Genomic DNA, 17590 nt, shown 5'->3' with positions numbered 1-17590 from the left:
CCCTCCAGAAAAACTGAAGCATGTCTGACAGGGATGTGACTTGCCCAAGGTATGGAGAGGAGAGCAGGCACAGGCCAGGAGGGAGACACAGTGGGAGAGGAGAAGATAAGCAGGCACAAAGAGCAGAGGAGTGGCAGGGTGCTGGAGGTCCTACCTGGCTGGCAGACACAGGAGTAGCTCTGCCACTCATCCTTGCAGATGCTGTTGGCTGGGCAGGGGTTGGAGTCACAGGGACTCGGTACACTGCAGCCAGCCTCCACCCGCAGGGCATGGCTGGGCTTGGGCAGCACGATCCCAGTGACGCTGTCACCCAGTCGCACACCCTGCAGTGCAGGTGACAAACTCACAGTGAAGCTAGGACAGACACATGAGGCTCCAGTTCTGCCTTCCACAAACCCCCAGCAGCAGCCACTCCCCATCCTCTCTATGAAGTGTTACCCCATGGCACCTCAGAGCCTTAAATGCCCAGAGGGGGGAGTGACACCAGCAGGATGGATGCTGGCAGCAGTTGCCAGACTCATGTTTCCAACTCTCCACGTAACAGACCTGCTGAAAAGGGAAGGCTCAGAGCAATGGACTCACCTGTATGCAGCCCCTCAGCCCATTCTGCACCTCGCCAGAGCCCAGGACTCCCCCCACATGCAGGTGTTTCACCTTCAGGCCATGCAGTTCATTTCCCACAACCACCGTGTCCTGCAGAAGGGAGTAATTGAGGCAATGGGCACCAGCCCTGTCCCAGCCCTCTCAGAGGGTGCATAGGCACAGCTCCATCTGTGTTTGCCAAGTATCCCCCACAGTTCCTGTCCTGGTGCCAGGGTCTTAAGCAGCACCTACCTGGTAGAGCCCAAAGTCCAGGGTGAGGGTGATGACGTAGCGTGAGTCTCGCCCGCTGTGGACGTCCCGCAGCTCCAGCTGGAGGTCATGCCATTTCCCATCACTGAGCTGCAGCTGGTCCAGGAGGAGGCTCGTGCTGCGCCCTGACCCCCTGCTCACCATGAAGGAGAGCAGGCCCCCAGCCAGCTGCAGAAAGGGAACAGCAATGCCAGCAGTGAGCAAAGACCTCATCAGTTCTGGCTGCTTCCAGCCTACCCTCCATCAGAGTATGGGGAGGGAAATCCATCCCTGCTAAATGCCTCTCCTCTCAACTACCCTCTGCTTGGGATGGAGCCAGCAGGGAGAACAAGGTCACCATGCTCTCCTGGGGCAGACAGCAGCAGTGGCTGGGCCATGGTGCTGTGGTTGAGGCTGTGGACATACCTGGCAGAGCAGGGTAGTGTACTGGCCCGCGTGGGCCTGCAGAAGCACCCCATCCTGCTGACGTGTCCGAAACGCCAGCCCCAAGTACCATGGCACTGAGATCTTCACGTCTGCCTTGAAGTCCCAGGTCAGGACACTGTTGCCCTGAAAATAGTGGGCATGGTGCATGGCTGGAAAGGAAAGCAGAGGTGAGGAGAAGGGAAGGGTACTTCACAAAGAGCACTAGATGCAGGGACAGCAGAGTTAGTTCATCTCACATGGATCCATTACTCTGCTTCCACAGCAACCCCAGCACAGCCTTGCACATGCCCACCCTGCCCGTGCCCAGCAGTGCCCCCTCACTCACCATGGCGGCAGTCTTTGCCCCCAAAGCCAACAGGACAGAGGCAGGAGTAGGTTCCCCAGCTGACAGAGCAGGTGCCACCATTCTTGCAGGGGCTGGAGTCGCAGAACGTGTGCTTGGCATGACAGCCTGGAGGTATCAAAGTCACCATTATCAGTCTCAACCAGTTCACCACCTTGTCCCAGCCCACATGGAAAGGCACCGCTGCCTGCTGGCCTTTTCCCTGGTTGTCAAGAGGGGAAAGCCCTGCTGCTCAGTGTCTCCACACAGACCCTGCCTGCTCAGGAATGAGGGTTAAGGCTGTTGGTGCTCCTTATGCCAGAACGAAGATACTGTAGAGCTGGCCTGATGATCTAGCATCTCCCAGGTCAGCCAGCTCAACAGGCTCTGCACCTGGGATCAGGGGATATTCCCAGAACATTAGCTGCGGTGGGCATTGGATCATTTAGGGGGACCTGAAGGCCTTGTTCTCCAGTGAGAATCTGCTCAGCTCCAGCTGTGGTGCTGTGATGCTGTTACAGCCCAGCAGCACTGCTGTGTGAGAAGAAGCCATTCCCTGGGCAGGGGCTGTCAGGAGCAGAGGCACTGGTACCTGCAGCAGTTCCGTTGTTGGCGATGTAGGAGGCCAGGTCGATGCGTTTGCTGTCGATGAAGAGGTCTCTCATGCATCCCACAAAGTCCCGGTGAGTGATGGGGAAGTTTTCTGGCAGGTTGGGGACCCCTCCAAGGAGCAAGGGACCTGTGAGGTCCAGGGACCTGCAGGATCAGAAGCCCAGGGCCTTAAGAGGTACAGTGATCTCTCCCTGGCCCAGCCAGCTCCCCAGTGCATAGGGCTGGGAAGCAGACACCCTCAGGGACAGGCACACACAGCCAAGGTCCTGGATGTGAAGGCCTGGCTCCTCGGGGGATCACCTCTCCCCACCACAACAGTTCCAAGGAACTCACTTTTTCGAGCTGGTCTGCACACCTTCTGCAGCACAGGAGTAGTTTCCAATCTCGCTGCCAAACTGCAGGGCCACTGAAGCGTCACATTCATCTATTGTCAAGATGGCCACCTTGTCCTTGGAGGGGCCCTGCACCACCCCCAGGGTGCTGACCTTGGGCTGAAAGCAAATGAAGAGTGTCAGCAGCACACATGCTCCAGACCCAAGCACCCAAAGGTTCACACAACAGCAAGGAAAGGCCCGAGCACGGCCCAGGCTGAGCTGTGTTCCTGGAGGTGTGAGCAATGCAAGGAAACCTCCAGCTGAGCCCAGCAAGCAGCACCAGAGAGGGACATGGGCTAGAACACTGCATGGAGCACATTACTACAGCCTCCAAGTCAGGTCCTGAATGTCAACCCTGTACCCAGCTGTCTGCTCCACTGCATCCATCCCCAAGGGCTGAAAACCTCCTCTACCTCCTCTCCAGAGCCCCTGCCATGGGACAGAGCCAGGGAACAGGAGAACCAGAGCCGCTCACTTGTGGGGAGAGAGCCAGGAGTGTTGGGGACAACTGGGGCACACGTACCTTGTTGTAGTAGCGGAGCTGCAGTGTGTGCCACTGCCCATCACTCACACCCCCTGGCAGGTAGGGGCTCACTACGGTGCTGGACTCTCCTGAGGAGACAGGGATGATGGCAGGCTGAGGGAAACCAGACAGCCTTCAGATGTTCCCACCCCTCCTAAGGCACTGAACCCACTGTGCTGCTGATGGACCTGTGAAGCTCATAGTGATACAACAGGACAGAACAGCAGCAGAGACACCAAAAGGGTTTGTCCTGGTTTGTGCTCACACACTGCACTTCTAAGCCCAGGGAGAGTCCTGATACACATAATTCATCCCCTGTGCTATCCACTGGTGATGCTCACCAACACTTCTTAACCCTGCTTCCCTCAGCACAGGTTCCATCCAGGCCAGCACTCTTCTCTCCCCCCTTAGCACAGGCCTTCTCACAGCTCCCATATGACACAAATCCCACAACAGGCAGGGCCAAGTGTACCTGTGGAGTATTTCAGCTGCACCTGTCCCTGGATGATCTCCACTGCCAGGAAGTCATGCCTCTCATTCAAACGCCCATTGTAGAGCAGGAGGCCGCTTTGCTCCACAGTGCTGAACCTGGGGCAGGGTAGGAAGAAGGAGGGCAGGATGTGTACAAGGAGCACGTGGAGACCCCCTCTCTCCCGTGGCATGCACCAGCACCCCAGCACAGGGACACTAAGACCTGAGCATGGGGGCCTGGCATGGAGGCAGAGGCTGGCAGCAGCCAAGGGCAGAGGCACTGCAGGGAAGGATGAGCCGATGCCAGTGCAGATTCAGAGCCCTTTGGCTAAAGGTGCCAGGGCAGCCCCACGGGGAAGCAAAGCCAGTAACACAGGGAGAACATCAGGCAGTTCCTGGATTGGCCCAGCGTGCTGTGCACAAGAGCCACCAGAGCAGGGCCAGGTGAACCAAGGATGCTGGTGTGCAGCGGAGGAAAGAGAGAACTCACGAGAGGGCAAGGGTGAGGTGGAAGCGCTGGCGCAGGCCCCGGAACATGATGAAGGATCGCGGTGGGAAGGAGCGCGTGGACACCTCGCAGAAGGGCGTCTCAAAGCCGCCCGCTGGGCACTGGCAGCGGAAGCCGCCGTCGGCGCCGTTGGTGCAGGTGCCGCCGTTGTGGCACACGCCGGGCACGCACCGCCCCGCGCGGCTGTCCACCTCACAGTTCTCACCTGCAGAAGCAAGGCCACAGGCTTGGGATGCATGCACAGCAGCCACCCCTGCGCTCCTTGTCTTGGGAATGCAGACCTCAGCCTGGATTCAGAACAGGGCAGCTGAGGGGAAGGAGCCTGTGGAGCAGCTGGGGGCCAGTGAAGGATATGACAACTCAAGTGTTCCCCACAGAAGCCAGTGAGCTAGCAATCACTGCCAGCCTGGAACGAGTCACTGGGCTGGATGTGATGCCAGGTCTGGCTGAAGGGGCATGTTTGGATCCAGTACAGCATGGGAAAATGACAGGAGGGCACTGGCCACAGCTGGGCTGCACAGTCCTAAGAATGGAGAAGCAAGCCAGGGAAATCCCGGTAATGCTGAGAGTGCCTCCTTGGGCCCTGCCACCACACAAACCTGAGACAGGAATCTCAGCCCTGTCTCTGGGGTGTGGGGACAGCCCAGTGCCCCTGAGCTCCTGTTAATAGCAATAGAAGTATGACCCATGGTACCAGGAGCATCCAAACACTGCATGCACGTGGGAGTCACACAGGGAACAACAAATACCCTGGCACCTTGCTGGCATGGGTAACAGGGATTCCTCACGCCAGCTCAACAGTGCAGTGCAGGGCATCTGTCAGCCCCTTATCCTGTGCTATCCCCAGAGGACCCAGGGAACCACTCAGCTGAAGTCCTACACCCCAGGCCCTGCTCCCATTACTTGCTCCATGATACACAAGGAGGATGAGGAGACAGCATGAAGTGACAGGCAAATGAGCTCATTAACCCTTCTGCTAATGGCTGTTCACGCTTCAAATGCGGAGGTTAATTACCACTGACTCTGCTTATCTCACCAGGAGCCACCTACAGAAGAGCTCTAGGCAGCCATCTGCTGCCATGCTCCCTCCTGGCAGTGAGAGCAAGGCAGGGGATCCCTCCTCACTAGCCAGAGGCCACCTCCCCTCATCAGCCAGTTGCCAGTTCTCCACAGCCTGTTGGGAACTTGTGGCAACAAGACACTGGCTGGACCATGAATTCCCCTGCCAGCCCCCCCAGCTTGGACCAGATCTTCCTGGATCAGATCCTGCCTGGTGGGGCACCTAGGCCCAGCCTCCCCTTCTGTTCTGGGTTGCAGCTTAGCCACTGCACATGGGGCCAGTGTGGCTCCACACCTCTGCCAGACCAGATGAAGACTGGCACAGGCTGAAACCAACAGACGGACTCCAACAGTCCCAGAGCCAATCACCCTCCTAGCATGGGGCACGGCTGAGAAATCTCCTGTGCCTCAGCCTAGCATAGTCTAGCTTAGTCCTCCTGCTCTGTGAGAAGGGGTGGAAAGCGATGGCCAGGGTCCCCAAGAGTCCTTCATGCCAACTCCCTACAAGACAGATTTCTATGGCAACCTCAGCCCTGCACATGCAGCACCATGGAAACACAAAGAGCTGGGAGCAGAGCTGGACCTCTGCAGGCACAGAGAGGCTCTGACACCCACTGCCCTGGTGGGGAGAGCACCCACCAGGGTGACAACAATGCCAAGGGACCCACCCAGCTCTCCCCAGAGCCCCAGCCCCAGCACTCACCACTGAAGTGCTGGCGGCAAACGCAGGTGTATCCCCCCTCCTTGCGGGTGCAGATCCCCCCATTCAGGCAGGGGTTGGAGTAGCACAGGTTGATCTCCGTTTCACAGTAGTCCCCGGTGAAGCCCTGGGGACAGCGGCACCGCAGGCCGGCGATGGGGTGGATGGGCCGAAAGAGGGTGGAGCGAGAGGCGATGAAGGGGGCTGAGCTGTCAAATTTGAGGACCGAGATGCACTTCATGTAGTTCTGGCAGGGCTCCCGCAGGCACACGTTGTCGTCGAAGGGCAGCACCTCCAGCATGGAGGTGCCTGTCAGCACCATGCGCTTCATGTACAGCTGCTCCTGCAGCTCCTCCGAGCTGAAGTAGCGCCCGCCCCATGGAGCCAGGGCGGAGAAGCTGACGTTGAGTACCATGCCACCCACGTCCGTGTCATTCTGGATGTTGAAGATGAAGATGTCCTCCTTGGGTGTTGCAAGCACGGTGGCCACTCCTTCCAGAAAGGTGGAGAGCAGCGGGGAGAGGAAGCGCTCCTGCCACATGTTCTCCAGCCGCACCGTGATGCTGTTGGCCAGCATGTCCTCCGTGATGATGATCACCCGCAGGACGCACTGAGCTGTCACGCTGTGGATCCCGTCTGTTGGAGGCAACAGGGACACGCTGTAGATCTCTGCCTGCTGCTCAGAGGGTCTCCTCCCTCCCAGCCCAGAGAAAAGCCCTACACCCCTGTGTGGCCCCCAACAGGCCTGAGTCCTTGGTAAGGAAGCTTGGAGCCACAGCCCCAGAGGCTAGCTGGGGGCCACCTGGGATGGAGGGGGAGAGTGGCTGGTGTGGCTGCACCTTCTCCCCCCCATCAGGCTCTCCACTGAAAGAGCTCTGAGGTTTTCTCCTTGTCCTGGATCTCGGCAGCAAACTGAGCTCTCAGGAACAAAGGTGCTCAGGAACAGAAGGAAGTCCCAGCAGGAGATTTGGCAAACACAGAAGCTGATGCCAGGGCCTGGGGTGTTTTGCTTCCCTGCTGTGCCCTGTCTGCCTTCCCTATGCTGTCTTTTCCTGTGCTCTCCTCCTGCCATTTCCTTCCTCTCTCCTCCAGGCTCCTCCAAGCTTTTGTGCTGGTCTCCCTGCTTCCCCCCTTCTCACCATCTGCTCTGCATCTCTTCCTCTCTCAGCTCATCTCTGGTTTGTTTAATTCTCTTTAATCTCTATTTTCCTTGGAAACAAACTCCTTCCCTTTGGGATCCTGCACCACATGAGCAATCTCCCAAGCACGAGCAGAGGAGCATGCAGGGACACTCGGAGCTTGCCTGCCTGCTCTCTGCCAGGACCTTGGCCAGCAGCAGCAGCAGCAGCTCACTCACTGCACATCTGTGCACTCCCAGCCAGTGGCTCAGGCTGCAGGGGCACAGGCAGGACAGCACAGCCCAAATGGGCAATGGTGCAGCTTCCACTCTGGCAGATCTGTGATCATGGGCCCCTACCTCACCCCACCTACCCAACTCCCAGAAACCCAATGGATCCTGATACCCCAGGATGCCCCAGACACCTCTGCTAGCAGCGTTGGCTGGGGCAACCAGCTGGGAGAAGCCTGTCTGCTGACCCCCAGGAGGATGCCTCCTATCACCTGGTCCCCTCCTTCTGGGCCTCCAGCAGGCAGACCCATCAGCACAGCAAGGCAAGGCTGTGCCAACCCTGGTGGCCCCAGAAATGCTTGATGGGGCTCATCAAGAACCTCACTGCTCTTGAAATGAAGCAATCCATCTTCCAGCCCATTGCCAGCAACCCAAAGCTGGTCTCCATGGGCATTAGCAGCACACAGCTATCACCTGTTGTTCCCACCTCCCACCCCACATTCCCTTGAGAGCCTCAAACCCCCACATTTCCTTGGAAAACTGGAACTCCATCGTCATACCAAGACAACAGTTAAATCAGCACATCTCAACAGTGATAATCCTGGATCCATGACTAATCCTGGATCCCAAGCCTTGCTGTAACCTCCCCTATGGGCTTCACCTCCTCCAACCCAGTGCAAGGAGGCACCAGGAGCAGCAGGATTCCTGGCACCCCAGTCAGCCCCATCCCTGACGAGGATCCGGTGTGCAAATGCCAGCCACTCATCCCACATTCACGGCCCAGCTCCAAGCCTCACGTACAAAGCTGCCTTTACTGTTCTTCTCTTCCCATGGCTGCTGTGCTGCAAAGCCTTTTGATTTCCCTCAGCCCTGTTTGAAGTTTGCAGTGCAGGAGGATTTACAAATTGAAACATCTCCCTTTCTTCCACCTCTCTCTTCTACTCTTTAGAAGGTGAAAGCTTTCTAATGACCCTGCAAATTCCTGTGCAAGCAGCAGCCTGTTCGTTGGGACTGGTGCTCTGGAGATAAGGCTGGCTCCAGGCTGGGGGAGCAGCATGCCAGTATAGTCACCCAGGAGCTAATCTGGAGGAAACGGGGGGTTGCTTCTCTCTGAAGTCAAACTGCTCCCACCCCATATGGAAGCAAGGTCAGAAAGCATCCCTCTGTGTGACACCTTGCCCGCTCTGGCACAGAGGGCAGCATGAACAGCAGCAACAGAACAGCTCCATTCAGCATCTGCTTGGACATGCCAGGGTATCTAGATCTGTCTGGGCCCAGGGAAAGGAACTGGCATCATCACCTGCATTCCCCAAGGCACATTCTCCCTGCAAGAGGCTCATGGGGTACTGAGACCCCCCAGACCTTGGGAGGCAGGAGTGTGAGGAAAGCCACAAGTCACACTTGGCATAAGATGCTCTGCAAGCCACCATCAGCCTGGGAGCTCTCCCTGAGAAACTACCTGGTGAGACAGTGTCCCAGGATGCCATCACTTTGACACCAGCTCCCTTCTCAGCACACAGCCGGGTCATACCCCAGCTCCCTCTCCCCTCCCTTCATCCCCCCCTCGCAGCTGGCCTCTCTGGGCAAGGCAAGCATGAGCTCTGTACGAGCCCAGCTCCCTCTCCTCTCCAGCTCACAGCTCAGCCAGAAGCAGCCACAAGGCCTGGGGACAGCTCTTGCTCTCCCCAGGGGCTGCTCAGCACCCAGCAGATATCTGCCTGGCTTATGGCTGTTAGTAGGCCTTGGCTGACACGATGCTGAGGGCATCCTGGGGCAGGCTGGAGGCCAGTAATGCCTCCCAGGAGCAAGGAGCCTGTGCCTGGGGAAGAAAGTGAGTTGGAGGGTACCTGATGCCTTTGGCATTGCCCAGCCCACAGCAGGAAAGCCAAGCATCCCTTTCCTGGTTCCCCACAGAATGTGCAGCCAGGCCTGGCCCCACAGCCCCCCTCTAACACTGTCCCACCTCAGCATCACACCCAAGGCTGCCTCCCCCTCCATGCAGAGGGAAGCAGATGGTTAAGAGAATGGCCCTCTGCAAATGGGGAAAGAAAGAAAATAAAGCTACCAGAAGAAAGCCCAAAGCTGGCTGGAGGCACTGACCCCCCATGGGAAGCATTTTAATCACGAATGCTCAGCCTTTCTGATTAAATCCTGTGGCTGGAGAGCTGGTGCCTGGTGAATATTCATGCAGCAGAGTGAGGAGTCCTAGAAACACAGCTACAGGGAATGGAGCAAGGAAAAGGGACAAGGGGCTGTAACCTTTGTGCTGGACAGCACTGGGTCATTGTGTTTGCAATTCCAAGACTGACAATTACCAGCTTCAAAAGCAATGAAGCTAAAGAAGAGCTCCACGTCCTGAGTGGTAGCAACAGTGTCCAAGAGAGTAAAAGCCACTATTCCGACTGCAGCGGCCACCTCAGAAACAGCAAGGGTGCTCTGGGGACAGACTTTCAGGTAAGGGACAGTAAACCATTTCCAGACAGAGATGTCAGGAAAAGAGATGGCTACCGGTACAGTGAACATTCCTCACCGCTGCTGAAGAGCTTTGGCAGACCTCTCAACATTTTGATAGTACTTTACCAGTTAAAAGATCTTGAAAGTAAATCAGGCTCCTATAACCCAGCACAAAAGATGAATGTCATCCTCCTGCATCTGAGCCTCCACACTTGTTACCAAGCCCACAGAAACCAGTCTGAAATGGTTTAAAGTCAACATGATGCCAGTCTCTTACACTGCCCCAATTTCACAGTGCTGCTGGCCATGGACAACCCCTCCATCCCACTGTCCTGCATCCTCAGCTGCCAAGAGCAGATTTTAGCAGCCAGACAAGTCCACATGCCTATGAGAAGCTGAGGTCAGTTTTGAGGGTATCGGCCCCACTTGAAAGGCACTGGTTTGTGATGGCCCAAGTCTTCTGCCCCCTACAAGGGGCTGAGCTAAGAATACACACACAGCTTACAGGCAGGCAATACAGCTCCTTTCCCTGTGTTTTAGGGGGATCCAGCCTCCCTCAAATGCATCATAAAGGCAGGAAAGCCACTCCCTCCTAGGATGCTGACCCTTGGGGCACCCGCGTAGGTGCTACTTCTGCCTTCCAGCAGCAGGAAGGTGGCCTGTCACAGCACGGTGTCCAGGGCAGACAATGCAGCCGGGTGTGAACGTCCTGGCTGCCAGCTCTGCAAACCCACCCTCTCTCTGCACACAGCGACAGCATGGGGCCGGCAGAGCTGCCAGCTGGGCGGGGGGCTTCCAACAACAAAGACTGAAAAACCAAACTAGACTTCCACCTCCACAGTCAATATAAAACCCAACAAAAGACCCATTTTCCAGCATCTCACTTCCCTCGTCCGAACCGCTCTTCCCCTTCCATCTTCTCCCCTCCTTCGTGAGCACACCTCTCCCATTCTCCCTTCCCGCTGGAAGATGACGACATTCTAATTGCAAGGGCCCCCTTGCCACGAGGCGGCTCGATACAGGACTTCAGGATGTGATTGTCTCCTGCCTTTGTGCAGGGTTAAGTGTGTGAGGAGGCAGGGCTTGCATAAACATACTGGAGCAGAAGCTGGAAAGGTCAAAACCACCCCCACCTCCAGCAATGGGCATGTGTTTGCCTGCAGCCGCTCTCGGCCAGCCCTGCGGCTACAATTAGCCCCCCCAGAGCACCAGCCCACTGCCAGGCTGGTGCTGCTCATGTAGGATTGCCTTGAACAGGTCTCCTTTTAAAGCCCTCGCTCCATCTTTTGAAAGAGAGCCTCCTCTCACAGAATAAGCTGGATTGAGAGAGCTCCAAGGGAAGGCAGCTGGTAGCTGACGGTCAGCGGAGCATCACAATTTAGAGTACGGCTCCCCAGACACTCCTGGCCATTCAGCGCTTGGCCCCTTCAGAGAGGGCTCTTGCCCTCCCTCCTGCAGCCGCTCCGTGATTCAGCAATGGACAGATGCCTCCATTTCAGATCGTGCATCCACCAGCTAAGAAAGGCTAGCGGTGAAGGCAAAGCTCAGGCTCTGGGAGCTCCAGGTGCAAACCCTGCTTGCTCACAGGCAAGCCCCTAGGTTCATCTTTGTCCTGTCCTCAGCTGGGCTAGACAGCACCCCAACACCTCAAAAAGCCACCCCCAGCTACAGCTAGCATCTGCATTTGGATACTCCAACAACACACGCTATGCAAGAGTTCCAGGCACTGTCCTCAGGTTTGTCACAGCTGTCCCCTGTAACCCTAAGTTGGCTGCAGAAAGGCGGTACTAGGCTTTAGAAGCTGCTCACAAAGCAAGTGTTGGCAGGTGCCACAGCCAGAATCTGGACCGAACTGTTTGCTACAGGCAGACGGGTGTTTACGAGGGTTCCTTCTGCACTGAGCTCAATCCCTCCCTCCTGTGCAGAGCCAGGGAAGCACTCAGTCCTGGCAGAAAGACGAGCCACCCCGGCTTGGGAGCAAAGCAGTGTACCAGCCCCTGGGCCAGCAGCCTGGCCACACTGGGAACTGCCTCTTTCCTGAGCCGGCACCCTATGGCACACAACACAGTCTGGCTGCCACAGCACCTCCAAAGGTGCCTCACTAGCAGCCAGAAGTGATCTCACTCAGCCAGAAGTGAGCTCAGTAACAATGCTTTGTTCTTGCAGACCATTTCCAGCCTTGGCCCCTTCACAGCCTGCCTCCCATGCCACCCTTCAGATCACTCCAGCACTATTTTCTGACTGGAATGGACTCTCAATCCAAATCTTGTTACCAGTCCCCAACCCAACCCCCAAAGCACAATGGACTGCCCCAGAGGGACCTCACAGAGCCCCTCAAAGGTACTGTATTGAATTAATTAATGATTTTCACTCCCTACCTGTGACAGTCACCAGCATGGAGGCCACAAGCGGACGGTTGTTGTCCAGCTTACGGCTCAGCCTCAGCTCCCCGCTCGACTGATTTACAATCAACAAGTGTAGTTCATTTCCCCGCTCAAAGGTGTAGAAGAGGCGGTCAGACGCATCTGGGTCATATGCTGGGACCTTCCCTATGACCCCCGAGGGGAAGGTGTTGGACTTATTGGACACGTAGTTATTAAAAAGGATTTGGAAGTTCTTCAGAACAGGGCTGTTGTCATTCTGGTCAATGAGTTTGATGTGGACTGTAGCTCTGCTGACCAGAGGGGCAGAGGTGGCCTGCACTACAATCACATATTCAGATTTTGTCTCATAATCCAAGTCAATCAAGGCTGTGAGCTCCCCAGAAAAGATGTCCATTTGGAATATCTCAGGGATGTTGCCTTCCACAATTTGGTACATGATCTGGGCATTGGGTCCCTCATCCGGGTCAACAGCTGTGATCTGGGCCACCACAGAGCCTACGATGCTGTTCTCCTTAACCAAGACCTCAAACTCTTCAGCAGGAAAGACAGGGGCATTGTCATTCACATCCTGAATGGTAACCTGGATGTGGACAGGAGTTCGCTGAGGAGGGATGCCCCTGTCCACAGCGTAGGCAGTCAGTTCATAGACAGGAACGTTCTCGCGGTCCAGCCTGCGCACAGTGCGAATGATCCCCGAGGTGGGCTCAATGGTGAAGTCTCCATCCCCATCCTCCCCGTTCTGGAAGGTGTACTGCACTCGCCCATTGGTGTGCGCATCCCGGTCAGTGGCAGAGATCTGGAGCACGCTGGTGAAGGGAGGTGCATCCTCAGAGATCATGCCCTGGTAATGAGGGCTGACGAACTGGGGGGCATTGTCATTAACGTCATTCACCATTATTTCAACATACGTGGTGTCCGCCTTCTGGGGGATCCCATTGTCCTTGGCAGTGATAGCCAACGTATACGTGACCTGGTCCTCATAGTCCAGTTCTGCCTGGAGAGTGATGGCCCCAGAGTCTGGATCAATACGAAACTGAGGGACATTGTCTTCCAGGTAGTAGGTGATGCGGGCATTTTCCCCCACGTCATCGTCCGTGGCACTGATCACCACCACAGTGCTGCCCACAGGCCGGTCCTCGTTGATGCTCGCAGAGTAGTGGGCACTCTGGAACACAGGCCGGTGCGTGTTGGCATCGGTGATGTTGATGTGAACGTGGCAGTTGTCACGCAGGGTGCGATCAGAGGCTGTCACGGTGAGCACATAGCGCCTCTCCTGCTTGTAGTCCAGTGGCAGAGACAGAGTGATGAGCCCCAGCCCACCATGCGTGCTGATGGAGAAGCGGTTCCGTGTGTTGCCTCCTGTGATCTGGTACGTGATGGCACTGTTCACATCCCGGTCGACTGCCGTGACGCTGAGGACGCTGGTCCCTACAGCTGCATCCTCGTTCAGGCGGATGAAGTATTCCTTCTGGGTGAACTCAGGGCGGTTGTCGTTGACATCCATGACAGTAATGGTGACACTGGCTGAGGCGGATAAAGATGGAGAGCCATGGTCACGCGCCTCTACCCCAAAAAAATAGTGCTCGACCGATTCCCGGTCCAAGGGCCCACTGACTGTGATCCACCCCGTGGCACTGTTCACCACAAAGGGTGTGTCAGCCGAGACCCCCGTCAGTTTGTACTCCAGGCGCGAATTCTCGCCGTAGTCTGCATCCACGGCCTGGATGTGGATGACGGAGTGGCCAAGAGGAGCATTCTCCAGGACGGAGATTTGAAAAGGGGTACTGACAAAAATGGGGGCATGGTCATTGATGTCCACCACCTGGATGCTCGCCATGCCAGTGTTGTTAGAAAGAGGAGGACGCCCCGCATCCTGAGCCCGGATCCTCAGGGCGTACTCCCGCTCCACCTCAAAATCCAGAGGGGCCACCACCTGTATTTCCCCAGTGACACTGTCAATGGAGAACTGGCCCCGACTGTTCCCACTGATGATGTTGTAGTGCACCAGCGCGTTGTTATCCTTGTCCAGGTCCGTGGCGGTGACACGCAGGATCTCGGTGTGGGGCCGGATGTCCTCCCTCACTTGGACAATGTAGCGCTTCTCACTGAACTGAGGGATGTTGTCATTCTCATCAAGGACTGTGATGTAGACCTTGACAGTGGCAGAGCGGGGCCCCGGCTCCCTGCCCTGGTCGTTGGCTTCCACCACCAGGGAGTACTTCTCCATCTTCTCCCTGTCCACTGGCCCGCTGGTGGTGATGAGGCCAGAGCGGGGATCAATCTCAAAGACGTCGTAGGCAGCCCGTTCATTGACAAAGCGGTAGCGGATGTTGGCATTGGGCAGGGAGTCGACATCGGTGGCCCGCAGCTGCAGAATGGGGTATCCCTCCTCAACGTTCTCCCGGATGGTCTCCCGGTACTCGCCCTGCTCGAAGACGGGGTCGTGGTCGTTGCGGTCAGCCACAGTGATGGCCACCATGGTGGTGGCGGAGAGCCGCGGTGCCCCGTGGTCAGTGGCCGTCACTCGGAAGTAGTGCAGGTCCATGCTCTCGCGGTCCAGGGCCTGGGTGGTGGAGATGAGCCCGGCCCGCGGGTCGATGCTGAACAGATCCCGCGAGCGGCTGTTCATCAGCGCATCCATGGAGTACACCAGCCGCCCCGCCTCGCCCCCGTCGGGGTCCTGGGCCACCACCGCCACCACCGCCGTCCCCGCCGGCTGGTTCTCCGCCACCTCCGCCTGGTAGTTGTACTGGGGGAACAGCGGGTGGCGGTTCGGGACTGCGCGCCGGCCCCGCCGCCCCGGGACCGGGGGCAGCGGCGGCGGCTGGGCGGCGCGGGGCGGGCAGCGCGGGGGGGACCGGCGGCGCGGTGCCGGGGGCAGCCCCGGGGGCACGGCCGCAGCCCGGCACGGCGCGGCGGCGGGACAGCCCCAGCGGGCCGGCGGCCCCCAGCCTGCCGGCGGCGGCGGCGCGGTGGCCCCCAGCCCGGAGGGGAACAAAGGCAGCAGCAGGAGCGGTAGCAGCACCAGCAGTAGCGGCGGCGGCGGCGGCGGCTCCCGGTGGCGGCGGCAGCAGGAGCGGCTCGGGGCGGCCACCGGCTCCTCCGCCGCCGCCATGGTGCCTCGGCGGCCGCCGCCCGGCCCGGGCGCACGGAGGTGGGCTCGGCGCTGCCCCCGCTCGCGCCGGCGATGGCCGCCCCCTGCCCCGCCGCCGCCGCCGCTGCTGCTGCTGCCGGGGGTGGTGGCGGCTCCTCCCGCAGCCCCAACATGGCTCCCGCCGCCCCCCCCCGCCGCGCCCTCCCCGCCCTGCGCCGCCATCTTGAGCCCGGGCGAGCGGGCTGTGGCGAGCGCTCCGTGCCGCGGTGAGCCGGGCGCTTTGAGGAGCTCCCGTCCCCGGGCCGGCCGCACCGGGCACTGCCGGCTGCTCACTGCCGGCCCCGGAGCGGGCTGTGACCGCGCGGGCTCAGCGCTGCCGGCCAGGTGTTTGCGAGGAGCTGCACCGGCCGGCCCGGGGTGAGGGGCTCCCGGAGCCTCCCTGCCAAAACCGCAGAGCCCGCGGATAGCGGGCACACACCGAGCACCTGCCGAGCGCACCGGCCGCTCCTGCTGCACTGCCGGTGCTCCAGGCGCCACAGCCGTCCCGTGCCACCGCCAGCGTCCCCTGGGCCAGGCTGTGCCCCCCTGCCCGAGGAGAGCCCGAGACAGCTGCCCTGCCGCCGACACAAAGGGCAAGGCAGGAAAGTGCCTTGGTTAGGTAGGAGGCACTGCCATGCCTTGGCAGCCCCACGGGCCCCTTCCTCCCCCATGGCCATCTGGAAGCAGCAGCACCTTGAGCATTTTATTGTGTAAATGACGATGGGCTTCCCTGTGTCCCGCTCTTGCAGGCGGTGCGAGTGGTGTCACGGCCCCTGCCACCCGGCTCCCCACCCATACCCAAGTGTGTGGCACAAATTTAGCTATCCCACTCTGCTTCCTGGACACAGACTCCACAAGGTGTGGCATCATCACCAGAGGGAAAGTTGCAGATATTGCTTCCTGCGCCCCTGAAAATAAAAAAAACACCATCAACCCTGCTTTTTTTCCAAGAAAAATTCAGTTTGAGCCCCTTGCATTATGGTGATTCATTAATGTATCAGCCTCATAATTTAGTTGTTGGTTTGATTCAATCAACTAATGTCCTAATCCACTGAAGCTCATCACAGGCTTAGGAATAACAGGGTTTAGGTCCTCATTAGTGTTTTGCATGCCATGGTAGAGGGACATGCTTGGCCATGTCCTGATGAAGGAGAGGGCACACTGGGGCAAATGCTACGGAAGAAAGAACTGTGTCAGGGAGGAAAATAGAGCAAATCTGGGAGATGGGGGGAGTTTAGGATGGGGTAGGAAAGGGCAGGGCACACATGGGATGACATCCTGTGCCTCCATGCACATCCCAGCTCAAAAGGGGCTGCAAGAGCCTGCTGTGTTGGATGGACTGTTGTTCAGGGTGTTGTAGGCTGAAGAGCAGGAGGGCCCCCATATCCACACCTCAGCCAGGCTAGATATCGCTGGCAGCCCTTGTATAGCCCTGCATAGCTTCTAAAACAAACACAAATTACCAGTGGGATGGCTTCATGCTGGAGGCGGCATTGCACTGCTCAGCTGTCACTCCCAACACTGTAAGAGCCACACTCACTCTCCAACACATTCCCACCCCCCAGGAAACAACACAGGGCTGTGCAGGGTCTCACTGTCCCCTTGCAGAAATCTGAGTGGTTGCTTGGGAGCTACACACTGCTTTGGACAGCACAGCATGTGCATGTGCACAGCAAAGAGGGGTCACAGGAGATGTGTTGGCCCCATGACACAGCAGGTCTCGGGACCTCAAGGCAGTCCAGCTGCCACTGTCCTGGTGGTGTCCTCTGTTCCAGCTATGGCTGGGGCCATGGCATCCCACATGCTGCTGCCACAGCACTGAATCCTGCTATCACCAGTGCTTTGCTTCTCTGCTCCATGTTCCTGTACTCCCCCATTAGCCATGGCCACTACCAGCTCTCACCCAGCTTTGGTTCCACCAATGGTGACAGATGGTCCCCTGGCAATTATTGTTAGTGTAAACGAGGGGGTGGGAAGAGCACATGCTGCCCACTGATCAGGGGTTTGACAGCAAGCAGGTCCTCATTCCTAGGGTGGAAACCAAGAAAATACAACATGGGGTCTGCAGCACAACCAGTATGTCCCCAAACCACTGGCTCACCTCATGCAGGGCTGGTAATTCCCTCCCACTATCATCACCCCTGCAGAAGCCAAGGCCTGGCCACCACTGGGGAAGCGACAGGGTGGGCAGAGCAGGCAGGGCTTGTCCTTGCCCTGTTGCTTGTGCTGAGCATGTGTTGTAGGACCATGACGGGAAATACCAGGCAGGCCTTAAAGTGGCGGCCAGTGCAGCCGAGCATGCGGCAGAGAGAAGTTCCCCTGGAGCTTACACAATGCTCAGGGCTGACACCCAGTGAGTGTGGATGTCTAAGCCCCTGGAGAAGCCAACATGTTACTTTATGAACTCCGTAGGATGGGTCACCT

At 58.0% G+C, this 17590-nt stretch overlaps 1 protein-coding gene across 1 annotated transcript in view; it reads right to left on the bottom strand.

Annotated features, from left to right (window-relative positions):
* CELSR3 (cadherin EGF LAG seven-pass G-type receptor 3) overlaps nucleotides 1–15148 on the bottom strand; it is a 31334-nt gene extending 16186 nt beyond the window's left edge. The window contains exons 1-12 of the mRNA XM_088061604.1: nucleotides 12028–15148; nucleotides 5851–6483; nucleotides 4071–4293; nucleotides 3582–3697; nucleotides 3110–3198; nucleotides 2546–2703; nucleotides 2193–2356; nucleotides 1604–1729; nucleotides 1258–1427; nucleotides 835–1020; nucleotides 583–693; nucleotides 155–323 (exon numbers count right to left, since the gene is read on the bottom strand). Of these exons, the coding sequence (XP_087917730.1) occupies nucleotides 155–323; nucleotides 583–693; nucleotides 835–1020; nucleotides 1258–1427; nucleotides 1604–1729; nucleotides 2193–2356; nucleotides 2546–2703; nucleotides 3110–3198; nucleotides 3582–3697; nucleotides 4071–4293; nucleotides 5851–6483; nucleotides 12028–15148 (5266 nt within the window). The remainder of the gene's footprint in view (nucleotides 1–154; nucleotides 324–582; nucleotides 694–834; nucleotides 1021–1257; nucleotides 1428–1603; nucleotides 1730–2192; nucleotides 2357–2545; nucleotides 2704–3109; nucleotides 3199–3581; nucleotides 3698–4070; nucleotides 4294–5850; nucleotides 6484–12027) is intronic.
* Nucleotides 15149–17590: the final 2442 nt, after the last annotated feature.

This window comes from Pseudopodoces humilis, chromosome 13, assembly GCF_049639895.1.
Source record: "Pseudopodoces humilis isolate 2021_Gansu_Grassland_sample_001 chromosome 13, ASM4963989v1, whole genome shotgun sequence".
Lineage (NCBI taxonomy): Eukaryota > Metazoa > Chordata > Aves > Passeriformes > Paridae > Pseudopodoces > Pseudopodoces humilis.
The sequence above is the reverse complement of the archived record's forward strand: the minus strand, read 5'-3'. Positions and strand labels throughout refer to the sequence as shown.